This window comes from Pipra filicauda, unplaced genomic scaffold, assembly GCF_003945595.2.
Source record: "Pipra filicauda isolate LSUMZ 115617 unplaced genomic scaffold, ASM394559v2 scaffold125_size2111803_pilon, whole genome shotgun sequence".
Lineage (NCBI taxonomy): Eukaryota > Metazoa > Chordata > Aves > Passeriformes > Pipridae > Pipra > Pipra filicauda.
The window spans coordinates 622,576-644,760 of NW_024103718.1; the positions used below are offsets into that span (position 1 = coordinate 622,576).

The 22,185-nt window shown below is 36.3% G+C and overlaps 1 protein-coding gene across 5 annotated transcripts in view; it reads right to left on the reverse strand.

Moving 5' to 3' along the window:
- Positions 1-22,185, reverse strand: part of NALCN (sodium leak channel, non-selective) — a 225,406-nt gene that overhangs the window by 77,379 nt on the left and 125,842 nt on the right. For all 5 annotated transcript variants that reach the window (XM_039389441.1, XM_039389448.1, XM_027730766.2 and 2 more), the window contains 2 exons: positions 19,572-19,709; positions 15,663-15,737 (listed from right to left, as the gene is read on the reverse strand). In XM_039389441.1, coding sequence (XP_039245375.1) covers positions 15,663-15,737; positions 19,572-19,709 — 213 coding nt within the window. The remainder of the gene's footprint in view (positions 1-15,662; positions 15,738-19,571; positions 19,710-22,185) is intronic.

Here is a 22,185-nt window from a genome sequence, read left to right on the forward strand (position 1 = left end):
TATGGACTAGATATTTTGAATTCTTGTTAAGAAACCAATTCCAAGAAATGATGTTACAGAAATTCTATCCTAGTAATTTCACATACTGATTTATTTACTTTAAAAAAAAAATGAGGGCGTTTGTAAGGAATATTAAATATTACTTTTTCCAACATGTTAGTTATCTTGCAAATGTAGATCACTTCAAATAGACTTACCCAGTGAAAAGAAACTCAGGTCTGATTCTAAAGCTGCATGTACAGGTGCACAAAGACAGAAAACAGGAAGCAATAACAGGCATGGTAGGAAGGAGAGAGCACTGAGGAAGCATTTGACTGGAAGGTACATCACAGGCTAGCAGGCATCAAATGAAATAATCGAATGGCAGATTCATAAGTTGAAAAGGAATTATCTTCTCACACAGTGCATTGTTAAATTTATCTTTCCTGCTGCAAGCAGTAAATGCTAGAATATACACAGATTTGAAAATAGATTTAACAGACATGCGAGCAGTAAGTGCCTTCCCTATTTTTGTATTAGTTCCTAAACATATTTTTCTGGCCACCATCAGGGACTAGATATATTGAACTAGGAGGACCTTTGCTTTGAGCCAGTAGATCTCTTGCTATATTCCAAGTCTACAGGTTCTTCCTCAGTAAACTTCATAATAAATTTCCAAGGACAATCTTGGCATCATTTTTTCACCAGAAACATATATAGTGAAATTCTACCAATCACTGGTCACAAGGAATGGCCAAGTGACTGTGAATGCCTTGGTTCTACTGTCAGGTGACATTGGTAGTGATATAATTAGAGCTATAAGAGAGACATGAAGCTACGGATTACTAGGATGTGGAAGACTTTTCTCTGATGCCAGGGACCATCATAGTGAATACCAAGCAACACCATACTTAAAGAGCAGTAATTTTAGGGTACACAGTACACCTGGGTTACCAAGTAAAAGTCTCTAGTAGGACTTGCTCTCTTAGGACAGTCCACTGCCATTACAAACAAGATATGTAGGCACTCCACATAATTTCATTACTGAAAATGGATAAAATAATATTGTGGAATTAAGACATGCCTGATTGGAAAAAAAAAAGTATTAAACACAGGGAAACTCATTAGAGGCACTGCTGGAGCTGTTAAAAATTTAAGGATTTTGTTTTAAAGAACAATATAAGGTATGCACATACATTTTCAAGCTCTGGAAATACATTCAACACTTACATAAAACTGGTCTGATTTTAAAAGGGATCTGTTGTCATTTTGTAACCTGTACAAATCTGGTCACTTTGCAAAACTTTGTATATTTGACAAATTTATTGTATGTGGGTGTATGTGTACACCTGCATTCACATATGCATATGTAGCAAAGGTATTTGCAGGTCCTGAAATGGAGGAAAAATTTTATGATTCTGAAACGGTTGGCACGTATGTGTGTTTCTGTATAGTTTCAAAATCAGATAGGCTGCTTGTATTAGAGAACAAAAATATACATTATGTCTTTGTGGTAAACAGACCAAAAGCATATATTTAGGATATGATAATCAGATGCACAGAACAGAAAAATATGCATCTGCACTCAGGAGGTCCTAATTTTCTTTAATCTCTTCAAAGAACATGGATACAATGCTTGTCCTGACATTTTGATCGTTGCTTTTTTGTCCTAAACATAATTGCTTATACTAATGCCTAGAGGGTACCTCATCCTCCCAGAATTCACATGTTATTTTTAGTGCAGAATGGAATGTAGCACATTGCAAGCTTTTTAACTACCCAAAGGCACTGACTGTATAACCAAAATATAACTGATTCATAGTCCTTTTAGTATATTTTAGAAGATAAATATGAAGATTCTTTACTTTTTGGGGTTATTTTCCTCTCTTTTTTTAAAACCTTAGTGAAATATTTTAAACATGACTGAAGTACGTCAGATGGTTGTGGTAATGCAAATGAATCTATATTCTTTGCTAGGTGCAAAGTCTGAACTCCCCCATCTGAGATTTTAACCCAGTGTCTGGAATCCTTTGACCTATAAGAAAAAAGTAAAGGCATCTAGCTTTGTAAAACAAGTATCCTACACTCCAGCTGCAGGAAAGAATGTGACGGAAAGACAATTTAACATATCTGAGATATCACTGTCTCTGAGGAAGCCTATTCCTCTCCACTCCTCAGAGAACTGATGTAACTATATTGCCAAGGTCAGAAGTTTTAAAAAAAAAAAGAAGTTGAGTCTTGCTCTTTTCTTCAGATTTCGCAAGGATACTGCAAGGCTTCCTGGAGCTCCAGAATGAAAAGGGGTAGTGGGAGAGGCACTAAACAAATGGGTGTCTGAACAGATCAAGTGAGGTCTATGGGTCACCCTTGTTATTTGAAACCACAGAAGGGGTCACTTTTACTGGGTTGGGCATGACACGGCGAGGACAGTCCTGGAAGATTTAATGTAAGACTTTATAGAAGATGTGTGTGTGTGTGTGTGTGTGAGCATGTGTGTGTGCACGTATAACACAGAGGAAGTTTGACAAAACAGTATTTTACAAAGTAAGAATAATACACTATTAATTTTCAAAGAAACACTAACAAGACAAAGAAATATTTAATAGTTGTACATTAGAAAACAAAAAATAACAACCACCTCCACCATTTCAGTGCTGCCCAGCAACAGGACAAGAAGTAATGGTCGTAAATTAAAACACAAGAGGTTCCACCTCAATTTGAGGAAGAAATTCTTTATGGTGAGGGTGGTAGAGCACTGGAACAGGCTGCCAAGAGGGGTCATGGAGTCTTCCTCTCTGTAGACATTCAGAACCCTCTTGGATACATTGCTATGTCACCTGCTCTAGCTGACCGTGTCTTGGCAGGGTGGTTGGACTGGATGATCTCCAGAGGTGTCTTCCAACCTTAACGATTCTGTGATCTCATTGTGAATGATCTTACGACTCTCTCCTGCCCCTGCTCATGCTTAGTTCAAATTGCCATATTATTGTAAGCTTAGGGAGAGCCAGTGAAATTCCCACACATATGAATAAGAATATGCATTCTCAGTAACACCTTAAGTTAAAAAAAGTATCTGTCGAAACTCTTACCATCTCTTGCAAATTGCAACTTTCAACAAGTTTCCACAAGTATTCTACCTAATTTCACTAATACTTAAATGCATTACAGGCTTCCAAGTCAGTTTTTCAAGCCAGAAACATTTGAAAGAAAAATAAAATATAAGTGGTGCCAAATACAAATGCAGATCACATTATGGCTCTCATGGAGAAAAGACCTCTTAGGCAGGAAAGACTTCATAAGCAAAAATAAGTCCTAACTCCTTGTTGCAAATTCTTCTGAAACGTAGCTACCCCTGCAGACAGCATTAAAAATTTTAGTTCTTAGAGTAGCTCTGCCAAGTCCTAAAACTACTTGCAGATATTGCAGTTTGTTTTCTCTAAGCTCACATAAATCTTTTCACAAAATGATAGTTAGATGATGCACATCAAGAACTTACAACAGAGAGTGAACCAATGAGCAACAATGGACAACATTCTCAGGCACATGGTGATTCTTGGGGTTCCTGCACAGGCCCAGGAGTTGGACTTGATGATCCTGATGGGTCCCTTTCCACTCAGCATATTCTATGGTTCTATGAAAGCATTACATTTTCCTCTTCTGTTATCCATACGGTAATCCAGACCCAAATGCACAAGGCTTTTACTCAACATAAGAAGCATTCTGAAACAATAGGTTACTGAATACAGTTCCCTTGTTCAATACAACTTTTTTTATTGGTAATGTTGGTAAAAGTGCCAACTGCTTAAAGCTTCAATATTGCATATGTTCTGGTTTCAGAATAATGGAGGTTTGGGCACTTTAGATATCAAATCACAGACAGTTTGAGCTGCAAATAGCTGTGTAACTGTGCTTTACCCTGAAACCTGAATTAGTTTTGGCTTTATTTTCAAAATAGGGAGAAAGCACCGTCCTCTTTGAAATGGACTGTTTCCAAGGAATTACCTCCCTCCCAGAAGGAAAGTACTTTGCTTTTAGTAAGTCATGCATGATTGTGTGGCGAAACCACTGGCTAGCTGCCATGTGAACAGTTCTGTGAGAAACCAGGGTTCTGCATGGGGAAAAAAAGCCATGCACAGCCTTCGTTGGCTTATGTGCTTTCACTTTAACAGAGATGAAAATAATTGCTTTTTCCAGAGCTCTCCTACAGTGTGTAACTATATTTTCTCAGTTCCCAAACCCACATTGAGGAAAATATTTTACTTTTGTACTGTTTCCAGCATCCCAGAACCAAGATTAGGTAGAACTTGGCCTCAGCCATGGGCTTTGGTTTGGCTGACAGTCAGATTTTGACTTATCTTCTTTCTATGACCAGTTCTGCTGAATACATCTCTTTGTTAGCACTCACCTCTGCAAAGCTCTCACAGGGGTTTAATTATGAAGACTTCTTGACAAAAACTAATGGATCAATGCAGAAACATTTCTTCTTAGAAGCTCAAAGTAAAAAGTTAAAGATAAAGCAGTGCACTTAGTTCAGGTTGCTTCCTTCATTTGTTCTTCAGACAATAATATAAGAAGACAGCAGCAGAAGTGTCTAGTAGAAGCTATAAAAATAGCATGTATTTTCACTAGCTAGAAGAGGAGTGAGCTGTTTCAGTTATTAGAACTGCTTTATGTGAAGACATGATGAATATGTGGAGGACAAGAGTGTATGGAAACCAAATTTCATAGCTTAGTATCTAGAAACAGTTAAAAAAGCAAGCAAAAAGTGGAAAGGTATAAATACACAGGATCGACTGCTTCACGAATCATCGTGAATGTATACTGAAGAGGGTAGTGGCAAAACCTTGACCTTTTCTTCCTGGTCATCTGATTTCAACAGAATGACAACAACAAAAAAACCTCAAACCTGAAAATGAGTTAAAATCTGCAACCATCCCTAGCACAGAAAGTAGAAACATGCTATGTGTGAGAGACACAAAAAAGCTAATGGAAGATTAGGTTGCAGACCTGACTTCTGTATTTTGTTCTGTAAAAGATCAGTGTATTTCTCATTTTTATCTCTTTGTCAGTGTGACTTTCATAATGGAAACATAGTTTCCATTATGTGGGAAAGCTTTCTCTCATATCATGAATTTCAGCAATAGGTGTATGCCTGGGACAGAGAAATACCGATAAACAATTTTATAACGATTTTTAGTCCAAAAAAGAGAGCAGTGATCAGAGCAAGGCTCAACTTTAAAAGTGAGACACCTTTAAAAGTGTCAAGGAAACCAGTGCTGCATCTGTAAATCCATACGAGTTCTCCTAATAAACAGATGCTTGTTTTGCAAATGTCCAACAATGGATGGATGAGTAAACTCCTTTGAATATGGGGAAGTGATCACGGGCAGTAAGAAATGTATGATCTAATGTAAACAAAAGACTGCACTAACTGTGCCTGGATGTAAAAAAAAAATAACCAGTAGCCGAGGAAATGGGAACCATAATGATAATGGCTGAGGGGAGAAAGGTGTCAAACAAGAATAATACTGGAGTAACACAGTAAATAAAAAAAAATAAACCCCAGTATCTTGATATTGATGCAGCAACACTTGTTCTCATATCATTGCAGAGAATATAAGATGGATATCCTCAACATCATTGGAAATGCAGTGAGAGCCTTATTCTCTGGGGAAGCAATTATCTGTATCTTTGTCTTTCGAGACCAAACATAACTACAAAGTCTTAGTAGGGTACATAAAAATGTGTGAGAGCCACATTTTTGTCATATTCCCATAGCAAATGGTGAATGTCTGGTTTCACAGTGACTACATTGTTTTCACCTCTGAGCATGCCTTTTGCTCCACAAGTGAGTTGGGGCCTGTATTATCTTCTGAGTCAACCCCGGTTGAAGTCAGGAACCTCTACAGTGATCCTGTTAAATTTGTGCCACACACCATTAGAAAACTAACTCAAGTGCCAATGCAAGAGACCTGCTATTTTACGAACCTAAGTTCATAAATGTAGACTTCTTTTTCTGCTGTGAGTGAAGAGAGGTGACCAGCTTTGAATGTTGACTTTTATCCTTTGTTGCCATTATCATCTAAGTTGCTAATCTAACTTCAGTAAGGTGTCACTGTTGGCACCTTATCACACTAAGATTTTTGGCTTCAAAATGTAAAGGAACCCGTATGATTAAATGTCAATGAAATGTGGGTTCCTAATTCATCAGACTTGGATATTCATGTAATTTAACTTTATCTATTGAAAAATCAGGTATTTTGCCTAATTAGCTGTCTAGACTCCCTCTATAACAGAAAAAAGAAAGCATCCAACTTGGATGGGATGAATCATTCCCTGGAGGGTAACTATGACTACAGGTAAGCCCAAATGACTGGCTTAGACCACATGCCTAACTTTTTGCATGGCTAACGAGATGATATGAATCCTATCCCTTGACATTTTAGAAAATTCTAGCCATTATCTAAATGAATGAGAATTTTCTTCTTTGTATATAATTGTTCAAAAACTTGAGGATAGTTGCTTCTAAACTTCTGAGTGTCAGATTAATTATAAAAGCATTAAAACTTTTGTTATGCTGCTTACTGCGTAAGTACACAGTATTATCATGATTTATTTTTTTCAGTCTGTGTCAGAAGATACTCCTACTTCTTTATTAAAAACCCCCGCATTTAAATGCATGAAACTTTTTATTCTTGAGAGGTTTCTTTTAAATGAATTAAAAATGTGAATCTATTTGCTCTGAGTTAGAATCAAAGTAATAACTGCAAAATCAACAACTGATTGCACATGAATTTAGGATCAAAGGTACAAATTGTGCTGCTTCTCTCCAGCTTTGATACAAGCAAAGCTGAATACTATAGCAATCAATGAAAGAAAATTTTATGTTTGCTCTGGGGATGTAAGTTCAAATTGTTTGACATGTGAATACTGCTTTAGTTTAATAAATATTTCAACTCTCAAAATCAGCAGGATGCTCTGGTGATCAGAGTCCTGCAACACTGAAAAACATTTTATTCTACTTAATATAAATTTTTGATTTGAAACTTCTATTCAAATTCACTTTAGAGAAAAATGTCAAAGGACTCAGCACAGTCTCTTGAACTAATTTGCTTTGTCTTGACTGAGATTAACAAAAATTCCACTTATGTATTCTTGCATGAAAGGTAAGCAGTGTCAAATACACATTTAGAATATATGTGCCAGAATTTACTTGAACAATGTTCAGAAATCAGATACTCTCAGTTTAGATAGAAGGAAAACAAAAGTCTCATTATAAATCAGAGATTTTCTAATCTGAGTAGTGAAGAAGGAGAAGTAACTACTTAGTGAGAAAAAAATATTAATTGCTCTGTTTCCCTGACAACAAGACCAGAAAAAAACCTGAGTTTAAGATCAGAGAGATTAATATTTAAAAATCATTATTATTTTTTAAAATGCTTTTCAAAGACCTCTGTATTCTGCTGCTGTAGTTCTGGTCAATTAGGTGGTAGTAGATCCAAGTATAGACCTCCTTGTGCTCCTACCACCACCACCACTACCACCATCAAAAACGCCAAGCATCATGGTACTAGAGTCCAGGATAGTTCTTTGATAGCGCTGCCATTTTTGATAGCACTCAAATCCTGATCAACTTTCTTCTATTGCAATTGAGCCTTCTTATGAGACAGATTGCCTATTGCATTCCTTTTATTACTTTTATGCTTTTGCTTTGAAAGCTCTGTCAAGACTACTAATGTTTGTTTAACTGACTCTTTTCTGCAAAGCTTTTAAGCATTTCAAAATGTGACCCTGAACTACTGGCATCAAATTGAGCTATTCAGACATTAAACATTGTTGAAAGCAAGAATCTATCTCAACAGACAAAACCAGCAAAGAATCTATCATTATCTCCAAGCTTTTTTGTTTATGAAAGTTTTTGTTTCAACATCGAATAGTTAAAAGTGAGATTTAAAAGAGAGAAAATGGACATGGTAAAAATCTGTTATTTTTAAAAGCACAGGAACAAGAATTTAATTTGAAAGGTATCACTTTTTAAAAAAATATATGTGTACTGTAAGTATATATGTATATATATATACCATGATATAGTAGATATATATATGTATATATATATATATAAACCTCTGGAGGATCTGCTGCTTTGATATAGATTTGGGGGGAAAAAAACTTGTATGTATTTCATGGTCTGGAGCAGAACTGGAGGGAAAGGAGCACATACATATGACAAGTACCCTCACTGGTAAAAGTGTGAATTTAATTAAATTAGAAGAGAAATGTCCCCACTTTTGTCCAAGAATTTCTGTTGCCAGGTAGTAAGGCATGGAGATAATATTTTTAGTAATGACTGCCATCTGTATTCATGTTGTGAGTGTGCACCAGTGATCACAGACAGCACACATGCGATAAGACAGAAATCTGATCTTCCTCAAGGGAATATTCCTTTGAAGCAGTAGAACTCCACTTATGTGAGATTTCAATAATTTAAAAGTGGATCTATGTTCCTGATTGGCTTGAGGGGCTCAAGCACTAGAATAGTCTTTGTTTGATTCCTCATCCTACTGGGAATTTGTATATGAACCCAGAGATGTCACTACAGCTTTGATTCTCCAGTACTAAAATAGGGACACAACAATCTTGTCTGACACAAACTGTAAGATAAACCCTTCAAAGTTAGTGAAGTAAGTTGGGGTTGTTATCACAAATATAAGGTAAACAAAGAAAATTTTATAGTTTGTCTTATATATATAATTATATATAATATATATTTTAACAGTGGCATTCCAGGAAATAGGATTACAGAAGTAAGATTACATGGCCAGGGAAGTTAGACCGTGGTTTGTGCTCAGAGATGCTTGAGATGGTTGCCCTTCCCCTTGGGGCATTACAAAAGAGTACAGTGGGGGTGCACATGGGTTTAGCCACCAATGGGTTTGTCCTTATGCTATTTGAAAACTGAAATCCCATTCAGATGATGAAACACCAGGGGAGTAAGAAGGAGTGCACTAGGTTAGATCAACGGTCCATCTCTCCATTACCCTGTCTCTGACAAGGACCAGCCAAAGAGCTCTGAGATATAAGAATAGAACAAAGAGTAGTTTTACTTCCTGTGTGCTTTCCCAGTTTTGACAACCTCTGCAGCTGAAAGATACATCTAAACTATCAGCACTTATAGGATTTTTATTCCATTAATTTGTCTTAACACTAAACCCATTTGATTTGATTGAGTGCCCTCTCTTTTTTTTTTACTGTAGAAGAAATAAAATAGTCTTCTATGCAACTTCTCATACCTTTTCTGATTTAATATAACTCTTACTTAGCCTCCTCCTCAGTCCTCTCATTTACAAACTGAAGATCATCCTCATTATCCTTGTCTATACCTCTTCTTGGTTTATTATATCTTATTTTTAAAAAGATGCTTTGATCTTACCTGCATGCAGTACTCAAGACAACGAAGCATCTTGGATACAGATGGCAGAACAGTAATGTTTTCAATTCTGTTTAACAATTTTCTCTAATAATTTTAAAAAATATGTTTGCCTTCTCTTTTGATAAACACTGAACTGACATGACAATGAATATCTACAACAATTCAAAAATCTTTCTGGACTGGTAATAGCTTAATTAAACCCTATATTTCTGTATGTAGTCGGCTGCTTCCCTATGTGTATTTATTGACATTACATTTCATCTGACATTTTATTTCTCAGCCATGAAATATAAATACTTCACTGTAAGCTTTAATACTGTTTGTCTTTACTAACTTTTCACCATCAGCAAACGCTCTTGCCTCACTGTTCACCTCATTTTTAGATAAGTCACAAATACTGAACCGCACCGATCCCGGCCAAGATCATCATGGACCTCTACTTTCCTCTGTTGTGAAAAAACAGTCATTTATCCCTACCTTTTGTTTTATATCTTTTTTCTTTTTTTCATAATTCAACAGATATTTCTTTTTAAATTGTGTAAGCTTAGAAGGGATGCACTTTGTATGGTTCAGAGGAAGCTGGGATATACACTTGAGAAGCAGTGTCACACAGGTGTCATTATTGTAAGCTACAAACTATGCTGCAGATGAAGGAAAGACGATTCATACAGCCAGGGCAGCTTGAGGATAATCTTATGCTGGCTCCAAATTTTCTAGTAGCTGCCCTACAAACAAAATGTATGTCTCTCCAAATTGCCCTCCAAAAGTATTTACCACTCGTCAGTGACTAGGGAAGGAAATTTACATGAATACTTTAAACTGCATATACAGCTTCATAATGTATTGGTGAAGTGAGATGAATTCTACCCGGGTGTTTAAACCTCCATAACATTTTAAGGGAACTTCACCGGTTGCAAAAACTGTTTAAGGGACCAGGTTCTAAAACAGTAGAGTAAGCCCAGAATGGAGTAATAAAAAGGTAAACATGAGTTTTTCTGTAGAGAGTGAGGCTATGGGAAACCTAAAAGTTTACAAATTTCTAGTAGGAAACAGAAAAACATGAGAAATAAAGCCATATTAAGGAGGGGACATAAAACTAGACAAGAATAACATATATACAGGCTTTTATATTAATAGTAAAACCCTAAAAAATTTAACATGGTTGAATTAGAATTCCTGTTATTAAAAACTCCACAGTGTTGACACAAAACACATCTCAGAAATTCGGCAGAAGTAACAAGCAGTAGGATCCTGATCATATTCTGATCAGAATGAGAATATGCAGAACAGGCAACATATTATCCAGATTGACAGTACATGGCATCAATGAAAGACTGGTGTTATTCTACACAGACGTTCTACAGTCAAAGAAGTAAATAAGGTAAATGCATATATAAACAGCACAGGATCACTCTGCATTGAAACTGTGTGCCAAAGTGGAAGAAATATTCTGCCACCGTAAATGAGGATTAGAAAGTAACTTCAGTATGCAAAGTAGTATTCAAGGCCTAAAGACAAGCAGTAATAATAGTGGGAAGCCTTTGTTTATCCTCATGTATGTTTAGGAAAGGGTAGAAGAAAGAAATGAACTTTCTACTCATGCGTGAATCCTTGCTGAATTATGCAGCCAGAGAACACCTAAGTGAAGAAGCACATTATGGTTCAGTACTGAGCAAGATCTACTTCATGACATAAATATCAAAAAGTTATCCCATAACAGTGAGAAAAATGATCTTAAATTCAGATTTTAGTTTACAAGTAAAAGGTCAAATCCATCTACAATGCTGAATTTAAATGAAAAAAAAATAATTACTTAAAATCATAAGGCTTTTGAAAAGAATTTTAAAGGAAAGGCCAAATGACAGAAACTGGGAAGGGGGTGTATGGAGTAACTTTAAATATCCTGTTTTAGAAGGGCAGAGCACATCTACCAACTACAGAAAAACTCCAAAAAAGTCAAGAAGTCCAGCAGTGTCAACTGGACTGCAAAGAAGACTTATAAAAGTAAACAGATATGTTTCAGAAAGGGAATCCATATGCTAAGTAAAGAATAGAGAAAAAAAAGCATAAGTACTAGCAATTTTTTGGTATAAAAATAATGGCAGATCATGAAAGATATAGAGAAACTACTTTCTAAAGAAATTGAGAAACTACTTTCTAAAGAAATAAAATCTAAAAAGAAAGCTTTTAAGAACATAAAGAAAGCAGCAAGTCTAAAAGAGCAACATACTAATCAAGTGTGTTCTGTAAAATAAAACCAAAGTAAGAAAGAAAAATATATAGTGTTGACCACAGATGAGGTCAAAGGAGACCTTAAACAATGCCAAAGACTGATCTTCTACAAAACTGTCATGAGAAAAGCTTTTGGAAGATACTTAACACAAGTTCAACTTGTCCCTCTCCAACACCTGATAACACACTCTCAAGACTTCTAAAGGATCTCAGATACAACAAGGCTACATACAGCAGTGGTAAATAATTTGTCACCTAAATAAACTTTGGAGTGAGAGAAAGGAAAGTGGTAAATGTGACTAATGTTACAAAAGGGATTCAGGATAGAGCATTCAGGAAATGAGAAACTAATCAGTCTGACTTCACATTTAGGCAATTTGATAGAAATGTATTAATACTACAATTAGTAAATATGTGGAAAATATGATGTGAAAAGTTAATGTAGCTGCTGTAAGGGAAAGTCATGCTTCAAATGCTGTGAAGAGTGATGAATTTCTAAAAAAGAAAGTTGTCACTTTATCACAAAAGGCAAAAGAAATTCAAGAAGTCCTCTCAGTTTCTTTTTAACTTTGGAGCAATAGTTTATAGAGAGAGGCATAAAAGAGAAGGAAGTCAGTATTGTAGCTGAGAGACTTCTTGTGCCTAAGATCAATATCACCTGCATAACTGATGTACCAATCACCAAAGAAAAGGACCTCACAGGATGATGAGCAAGATCAACGACATACCTAGAGATCAAGTAGTGTGTTAGGGTCAGCCTGAATTGCTGCAGAGGATCAAGTTTAATGCACAGAGAGATGGTGACTATTAGCGACAGTACAAACCCTTCTCACTCGAGCTATCATGGCAGACAGACGAGAGGATGAGACGTGGCAGAGGATGAGAGATGTATTGCAAATGAACAGAGCTGTAAAAATACAAAAAATTATTCTGTTCTTAAACCATCTGAATGGTGTCTTGGAAAAACAGATTCTACTCCTATGTGTGCTTTTTCTGCTAAGTAAATCACTCAAATTAAATATTTTACAAATTTTATGTTCATTGTACATACTTATGAGGGGTACCATAAAAAAGTCAGAAAGGAGATTAATAGTTTTATCAAAGCTTGAATACTGGGCAATAAATAAAGCACATGATCGCACTGCACAATAAAGAGAAAAAATATCGACTAGTGGTTTATTAAAATGAACTCTATCTACTCCTTGCACTAAATGAGGCCAGACCTTTGGAAAGAATATTATGTAATAATGTAATTAAAAACTGAATCATGATGCATATCCTTAACTAAATTTGCACTGGCAAATTTAATTCTAAAAGTTTACTTGCTTTTAAATACATTATTTTACAATCTTATTTAGATTCTCTGAGTCATTTAATGCTTTCATTTATTCATATTTAAACATATTTACTGAAGCAACATGAATACCAAGTGTTTACATATCATTTTACATTTTGCAAATATTAACTAATTAGTCCTTTCCCCAATAATCTGAAAGATAAGTAATAAAATACATCTTATCAAGTTTCAGAAAAGAAATTCAGTGATAGTTAAGAAGAACACATTCCAAAAGGGATTACTAGCTAGATGTGATTTCTGGTCTAAATATATTCTCCTTCCTTCCTTCAAAAACATTCAGTATTTCATCATCTGAAAATGCCCTGTGCCTTGAGGTTTACATCTTGACCTTTACAGCCAGTAAAGGCAGGGAAAAAAATAGACCCATGAGGATGGAAATACTTTGTAGAGCATTACAGTTTCACCATTTTCAACCAATCAAGGTCTTTTACATTTGAATTACAATTTGAATTATTTGACTCCTCCTTTGGAACATCATTTATCTTTTAATTATAGATGCCAAAAATTTTCCTGTGCAGCAATACAGATTTATTTCTTTAAGAAATATTCTTGATTGAAACATAACAATTACCTTATAATCCTTCTTCTTCTAACAGTCCATTTTTAGTGGAGAATTCAAAATATCATTGAATTAAAAACTCTTTTTACTTTATCTTCTTGATACAAGGCAACCAATATTTCAGTGTACTAGACCACAGTCAGCACTGAGCCTGTGCATTACATTTAACCCACAGGAAACCTTTTTTGTTCTAGATATTTAATCAGTTGTACATTCATTCCACTAACTTTATATCGTGCAGCTCCAAGAACCAAACCCTTACCCCCTTTCACCGTAGTAATTTTTAAAATATGCAACACTTCATATAACATTAATTTGTTTTAAAATACCAGAAGGAAATGCAGTACTGAAGTACTGAAGAGAGGTGACTGTTTAAAAGAACATTTCAAAAGTGTAAGTACAAGTGAACCAGTGTCAGCCACCTTGGATATTTTTATACATCAAAATGGTGTATAATGCATATACCATTATGCCAGTCAACCAAACTGCTGTGCCCAATAGCAGAGTGCTGTGCTCTGGTTAAATGACCACTTGGGTCACAGAAACAGTCTGTCAGTGGCATGGTAGTTGGAAGGTCTGGTGACTGAGGGAGTGGTTTTATTCTGGTCCAGCACCATACTCATGTAGTTATGCTGCTGTAGTCTATGAAGTTGAAAGACTCATTCAAAAATTCTATTTATGTTTTTCACTGGGGTGTGCTTTATTGCTATTACAGAGACAGAATTCCTACTAGGTTAACAAGATTTCAGACTGACACAGTGACAAGTATTGCATGTGGTGGCCTCTCATCATTGCTTTTTGTTCACCAGTTCCAGAGCAAGCTGCTAAAGCACAAACCTATGCAAAAATGTAGACTATTAAAGTGGTTTATGAATCAGACATGCTATGTTTCATGGAAAACCCACTGGATTTCATATCATAAGCTCTTCACCCAGAAAAGTTGATTTGTGTTTCTAACTCATGCAGAGATTTTGAAAAATTTCCTGTAAGGGTATCAGGATGATATAACATTGTTTGCCATACATCTGAGCCATTTTCATTTCAGATCATTTTACATCTTGAGACTGGTAAAGAGAAACATGAATGCACTTGATTTGGCCTACTTGGTTTGCATACTCAAGACTGTCAGGCCATCTCAAAATCATCTGTAAGATCTGTCACTTATACGAGCTGATTAACTGAAATCCAGTATTTGTATTTCTTTGTGGCAGAAAATACTTGGTCTTTTAACTTTTTTGAAGTTTGCAATACATACTGAAATTTAATACTGCAACCACAAAAACCATATTGATTTCTGTATTGAATTCTGTAAAGATGAATTTAACACAAGTATATAACATTTTCATGTAAGAATTCAGTGTTAAATATCTCAATTGTCTGGGTGATTAATATTCAAGAATTGAAAAAACGTAATTCTTTGACAATTGCCGATGCACATTTAAAATGAACAAAACTAGCAAATGATGGGTGAAAGAAGGCTGTAAGCCCAATATTACAAAAGAGGTTCCCATGTGTCAACTCATGATAATTCGTGCATGAAATGTTTATGGCTCTGCTCCTCTTTGTGCAATTAAAGCACAGCCATAGATTTATGTAAAAGCTACAGACACCTTTCTCTCTGGTCATTTGTCCACAAGGTCAGAAAAGTCAATGTGAACTCTCTAGTTAAATTTGTTTTATGTGATTGAAATTTGGTGTTTCAAGCATGAGAGAATGACTTCTTGGTCCCCAGATGTGGAGAACCAAACAAGCAAGACAACTTTGCGAAGCCTCTTTAGCCCTCCCCTAACACATTGACCCTATCGCTCTATGCCTTCCTGTCTCTGGAGTCTTGTCAGTACTATCCCCTGCAGTGGAGCTGTGCTGTGCTCATAAAGCATGGGCAGGGACAGCTTTCACTAGTTTAAAAGCAAAAAGATGACCTAGCTGTGATTTTTAAATTATTTTAATTACCTGAGTATCTGAATTGACTTTCATTGAATATTTCAACCAATTTCTAAATCTATTTTACAATATTTTAATTTTTCCCCTCACATATTATTTTACCACATAAAATACCAGTAAAGTAATGCTTTTTTGAAAGCACAACAAAAATATGTTCTTACTTGTTTAAGTTTCTTTAGATCTTCATCGAGTTCCAAGTTGTCCAAAATAACAGCAACGAACAAGCTGAGTAGAATCTACAAAACAATGGTAAATGATTTGTTAAAGTTGACTTTATTTTTGTTAAGAAGTACTATTAAATGACATGGAAAAATGATGGCCCTACGGATATAAACTGGATTCTTGCTTTTGACATCTGTTGAACTAATATCTCCTAGCTACTATATATCTCCTAGCCATTTTGCAAGTACTAAATTGATTTTTATTTTACCATAAAATTAATATGAGTTTAAAAATGTTGAATTCTAGGTTTGATGACCAATGCATTATATATGTTATCAATATACTCATTAAAATGTACTTCACTTGCAAAGAAAATTAAATTAATCAGAAATAATAATTAAAAAAACCACAAAGCAAAATCCTAAAACAGCTTGTAAAGCTAAGGTAGTTTTCAACTAAGGTAGGAACCTTAGCACTTTTTTTAAAAGAGTTACAGGTCTAGAATATTTCTGTGGTCTTGGACCCCTGAGTGACAACCAGAGCAGACATATCGTTTCAGCACTACTATAAATGAAGTGCAAGTTTACCTGTCCCACCTATATAGAAGATAAAATTTAAGTGGCTTAGTATGCCAGCAAGGAGTTTGGAACTCAAACTGCATCAGAGTTGAGTGTCTGGACCTTATTCCAAAGAAGAATTTTCTTTCCCTCCATGAACTATAAAGGTACAGGAGACACAGGAAGGACTCTGGCCCATAAATTTAAAAACTGTAAATGTTCAGAAAAAACTGTGTTCTTTGAACAGGAAAGTGGTTTTAGCAGACATATTATATGTGCCACATACTTAAACAGTACCTCATACAGTTTTCAATGATCCAACTACAACCAACAGTGGAAGTAAAGATGGCATTCAGAATGGCAAAGCAAGACAGAAGTCTGATAAAATACATAATACCTGGCACAATGTGGAGAAGCTGACTTTAGTCACAGGATGGACTATGGTGATGCAACCTCCTCTGCCTCCCCCCAGCCCACACTAAGATCTGAGAAAGGCTCATTAGGCCTCAGCCTTGATGAACTGCACAAGGTCTAAGCCCCTCCAGAGCTTATTAGAAACACTGTCTGTTCCCAGGAACTAACAGGTGTCTAATAAGCACCTGTTTTTTAATGAACCACCTTGAAAACTTATTTTTCTTGCCTGAATAACAACTCAAGTGGAATAATATTTTTGTTGTTGAACTTTCAAAGCAAGTTACCAACTTGAATTGTGGCCAGAATGGAAAATTACTATAACTAAAGCCTACTCTCTAATGACCCTATAAACAGCGGTCCAAAGTGAGATGCTTTTGAGGTCTCGATTCCCAGAAGAAGGGGATAATGTGTGTATCTCAAACACTGATAACTGGATGGCTGTGGATCCAGCCAATGACTATTAGTAATAACAGACATGAATTGTTGGCAATAAACAAGGACTACTGGTATTAACATGGCATGAGAAAGAACAAGATTTGGCTGGAGAAGGGGGGGCAGGCAGAGATAGGGCAGCGCTTTTCTGTGAGAAATAAGCACAACACAGTACAGTGAAAGCTCAAGAGTGGCAGGAAGTGGTCATGTACTACAGGGTGGGATTGTGACCACCAAAGTCCCTCAAAGCCCTACAACCCATTTCCAGAAAGGCCTGAAAGAACAGACTGCGCATGATAACTAACTAGCATAGAAAGCGAGAAACCCATCTCTGGGGTGGAGAAACCTGTCTATAAAATGGTACCCACCCAAGCCCAGGTAGTGCCCTTCAGGACCATGGACATCTCATCGGCCAGACCTATGCAGCTGGATTGACACTTACCAGCTGGATCAATGCTGAAACCAGGATTGGCATCCCCCCAGTGGGATTGACACTGGAAACAGGACTCTCTTTCTCTTTCTTCTTCTCTTTTCCTTTCTCTCTTTCTTAATTAATTAATCTCTTCCCCTTTAATTTCTCTCTTCCCTTTTATCCCACCCCTTTATCCAAAACCCGCTGCCATGTGCTTATATAGCAGGTCAGGGACTAATATACCAATTTCCATGCCAAGTGGAACTTTCTGACTGTTTGTGGACTCTCTGACTTTTGTCGTTCCTTTAGATGATCAAGCATTTATGAATCTTAGGTGCTTCCTTCCCTTTAAGGGTGGGTTGTCACACACAAACTGCTTTGATCCCTAATTAATGATGAACAGTTTTGCTATAATTCTGTCAGGATTTTACAGTATGGTGTTTTCCTTCTTCAGATATGTTATACATTCCGTGATACTCCAGCACCTGCAGGTCAAAGCATACCAGTTAAGGAAGTGCTGTTCCATAGTAAAAAGAAGTATGGCACTCATTAAAGATATCACCCCTTACAGTCTTGCTGATTCACGCACTGATATGTATCAAGACAAGACTTTCTTGCTCCTTTTTTTCTTTTTTTCAAGAAGAACCAAAGACGATGTACCACAAAGTTAAATGTAAACTTGTTATTTGTTTAATTTCCTCTGCTGCCATCTCAACTAATAACAGTCCTTGGTTCCAAGAGTGGGATTTTTTTCTGAGCTTCAACTTTTCTTTGCCTTCTAATGTGAAACCTATTCATTTCTTTCCAAGGTTCTACAGTGTGCTTTGCCAAATGCCTGCAATTATCTCTTCTCAATTCTAATCCTCCTCCCTCTTCCAGTTGTTAAAAGTAATTTCTTCATTTAACTTCACTCTTGTTATTCACTGATGGCTGTTTATTCTTAGAATGCTTCTTTTAGGTTTCAGTAGCAGCCCAACTGTTTTCATTCTTCCTTACCAGTTCCATGTTATTTTCTTTCTTTAAACTTCTTTTACCTACAGAAAACTCTGTCCTACATAGTTTTTCTCTGCCAGGGTCTGAGGAAGGTCTCAGAACTGAAACTAAAAACTTCATAAGCCCAGGTAATTCTGCAAAGTTGTCTGCTGCACCCACAATTACAGTCTGATTATTCAGTCTTTAGAAGTGAAACAGGACATACTGTAAAGTAAAAGAAGTAAATAGAAGCTGATGAAGATTGTATAAATACATTTAATACCTTATGTAAGTAGACAATTGAGTAAAGAATGAAAATGGAATGAAGGAAGTGAAAATAAGAGTAAGTGTATCAAAACGTCCAGTGAATGGAGAATACAAAATGAGCAATAGCAGGAGTGAATTAAGGGAGCATAAAATGGTTAGTCCCCCTGGTCGTGGTATTTTCTCTGTGCTGGTACTCCAAATACAGTACTGAGCCCTTACTGATATAGGATAACCAAAGAGATGTTTTCCTTCCCATTTTCTCTATAAAAGAATGTAATAATCCCATTTTAAATGTATACAGAAAAATGGGGCTTTTACATATAATCCCCATTTCTGTATACGTGCAGGAACTGCTGTATTAGTTCTCGTCCATTTATTGCTTGATATTCTATGTCATATATATATGTGCATTGATTTTGCATCAGACAACAGGAATGTAGTGATTACTAGTCAAGTATATATCCTAAGGCTTTACACTTCTTACTTTAATTACTGTTGCAAAGAGAATGCAACGAAAGCTGAGGAGACCATTTCTACATGATAAATAAAATCACTTGCTTAACTCCGCAATCATTAGAGCTGTGAAAGTACAGGACAGATAACAATTATACTGTTAGTCTAGCAGTGTTACTTGGATCTAAGAAGAACAACACCTCACGCCAGAACAAAGCCCACCACTTTATGCCACATGGCTGAAGGGTAAATTAATTCTACCACATCAAAGAATTAGTCCTAAAGCCCCTCTGTGCTAAAAATGGGCACCACAATTAGTTTTAACTAGCTGAGAATTCTAAGTAATACAAGAGCTATGAGAATAATTCAAAAGCACAGCATATTTAAGAGTGAAAACTTACCAGAGTAGCAAAAAGATGATATAGTATAAAATAAATAGCAACTACTGGGGCCCACATATGTCCTACAGCATTCAGTGTCTGATCCATGACATCCACCCATCCTTCCTGTGTGAGAATCTGAAACATTGACATGAATGCCTGCAGGAAAGAGAATTGCCAACATATAAACAAATTATATTAATATGGTTATATTGACACATTCCTAAAGTTAATTTAACAGAGCAGAACACCTGTTTTGTTTTGCTTTTTAAACCTTAACAAATGTATTTCAACTTTTAAAGCCAAGCAAAACGCTATTCATGAGCTAAAGGAGAAATCAATAGCTTGACCATTGAACTGTAAACTGCAATTTGTAACATAGTCCTAGCTCCATTAGCCCATATGAAGAGCTTTTTGGTTTCCTTCAGGGCTGCAAAAAAAAAAAGAGAAAGATCCTGAGCATCAGATATTATTGTTTTGAATGCTATACTGTATTGTGATTTTTTGATTATGCTTTTTCTCCCATGTTACCTCTTTATGAATATACTTATAATGAAGTGTTATAGTTAAATGTGACCACACTTTTATATAATCTTAATAGTAGAAGCATTTGAGGCACCCCACAGATGAGACTGACCAACAAAAGGCAAGGTCTCAGTACTTGCACTTGATTTAGCCAGTCAGCCTGTTCCTCTACATTTTGTAAATAGCACTCTTTGTGGAACTGTTCCCGTAACATTTTCAAATCCTTTCAGACCAGACATACATGTCAGAAACAGAGTAAATAATGGAAATGTTTCAAACAACTTCATTTGGTGATAGGAACATATGAAAGCAGATAAATCTAGAACCCAGATGCCTTAGACCTTTGGAACCCCAACTGGAGCCTACAGCATCGACCAGAATCGAACTCAACGTGAGCATATACATCCTACACAGCTACAGAGGACTGCAGGCTGCCTAGGAAACAGAAGTTGGACTATAGTATCAAAGTGAAGTGTGGATCTTGATAGTCTTAACTGTCTCAATGAGGCCAAACTATTGCACAAGTTTCTTTTGCTTTTGCCTAACATCAAAAGTGCTCTCTTTCCAGACAGGATCAAAGCTGGTATCTTACTGAAATTTATGCATAACAAAAAAGTGTTAGGAACTGAAGATATTAAGAATGCAGCTTACACCTAACAGGATTCCTATAATTCAAGATGTTATAAAGATATATTAGGTCTGTGCTCAGTGTGCCTGACACTCACAGCGACAGCAGATTAACACATTAATGCACTGGCACAAAGAGAACAGCATTCTTCTTGCCAAACCTGTGAGAAAACAGTACCCAGAGAGCTATTCACATCAATTTACCCTACGTCAAAATGCATTCTTGAAAAGCTGAAAACATGTAGGTATGTAAACTTATGTGTTTGGGAAACAACAAAATGAGTTCTAATTAATTTTTAAAGTTGCTGGCAAAAATAATGGTGGGAGACTTCAGTTTTATATTCCTATTATAAACTACAGGCAACTTTGCTTGGGCTCCTTATCAAGTTTGCAGAGTTTTTCCAACAAAACAATGACTTCTCTAAGCAGTTTCTTCCAATGCAAACACGACTCTTAAGGTTACACCTACACCCTTAAGGGAGGCCACTCCAGAATGTGATTTCTCACCTGCAGTGAAGGCTAATTTACTCTAGAGAAGACCGTCCATGTGCATACATACAGCACTTGGTTGTGGTCTACGTAAGGTCCCTATGGGTGCAACACATCAGCAATATTTGGTGAAAGGAGCTGGTTCCAACTATCTGAAATAATAAGAAGGATGTGGCATGACTCACTACATTCTGTTTCTGCATCATGAAATCAAGGGTGTATGCTTTTTGCTTAAAATTTGAAACGATGGCCTGCAAGTACAAAGCATGCTGTAACAGGGTTGGGTAAGGCAGGGACAATCTAATCCAGTGCATCTCGTTATGCAATCACTTCAAAAAAGGAGTTTTGGAGTGCCCAGCTGGAGAGAACAATTTCCCAGAATCACAGAATATTCTGACTTGGAAGGGACCCACAGGGATCATTGAGTCCAACTCTTAAGCGAATGGCCCATGCCCAGGGATTGCCTCAGAGAGGGATTTCTGGAAGCAGAAAGAAAGTTAACAACTAAACAGCATCAGAAGGCCACTGATACTCACTGTCTGTCCATTCTTTCATTGACCACTGATAAGGATCCTAGGAATAAAGCTTTTTCTCCTCTGTCTAATTAATACATATTTTAAAGTACAAAAATTGGATCATATTGCCTCTAGATCATGTTCAGAGGAAGAATTGTGAATTTTTACTCTGTTAGAGGGGTCACAAACATTTAGATACTCAAGGGTTTGTAAAAAATTTGCCTGCTGACTCTCACAAAAAAAAGCCTGTCGCCAGAGTCCAACTTGTTTTTTTATTGCTGATTTGTTCTGTGGCATTCTGAAGCAGACAGAAGCATAAACACATTGCTAGGTTAAGACCAAGGAGTTTGAGAGCTATTTTTACAGTTGTTGTTCAGAATTAACTCACACTAATCAAATTTTCAGAGATGCTTAAGCCTACAAGTCCAAATTACTCACAAAAAGTGAAGCTAGGATGTGCACGGAGCAGCTTAAGGCAT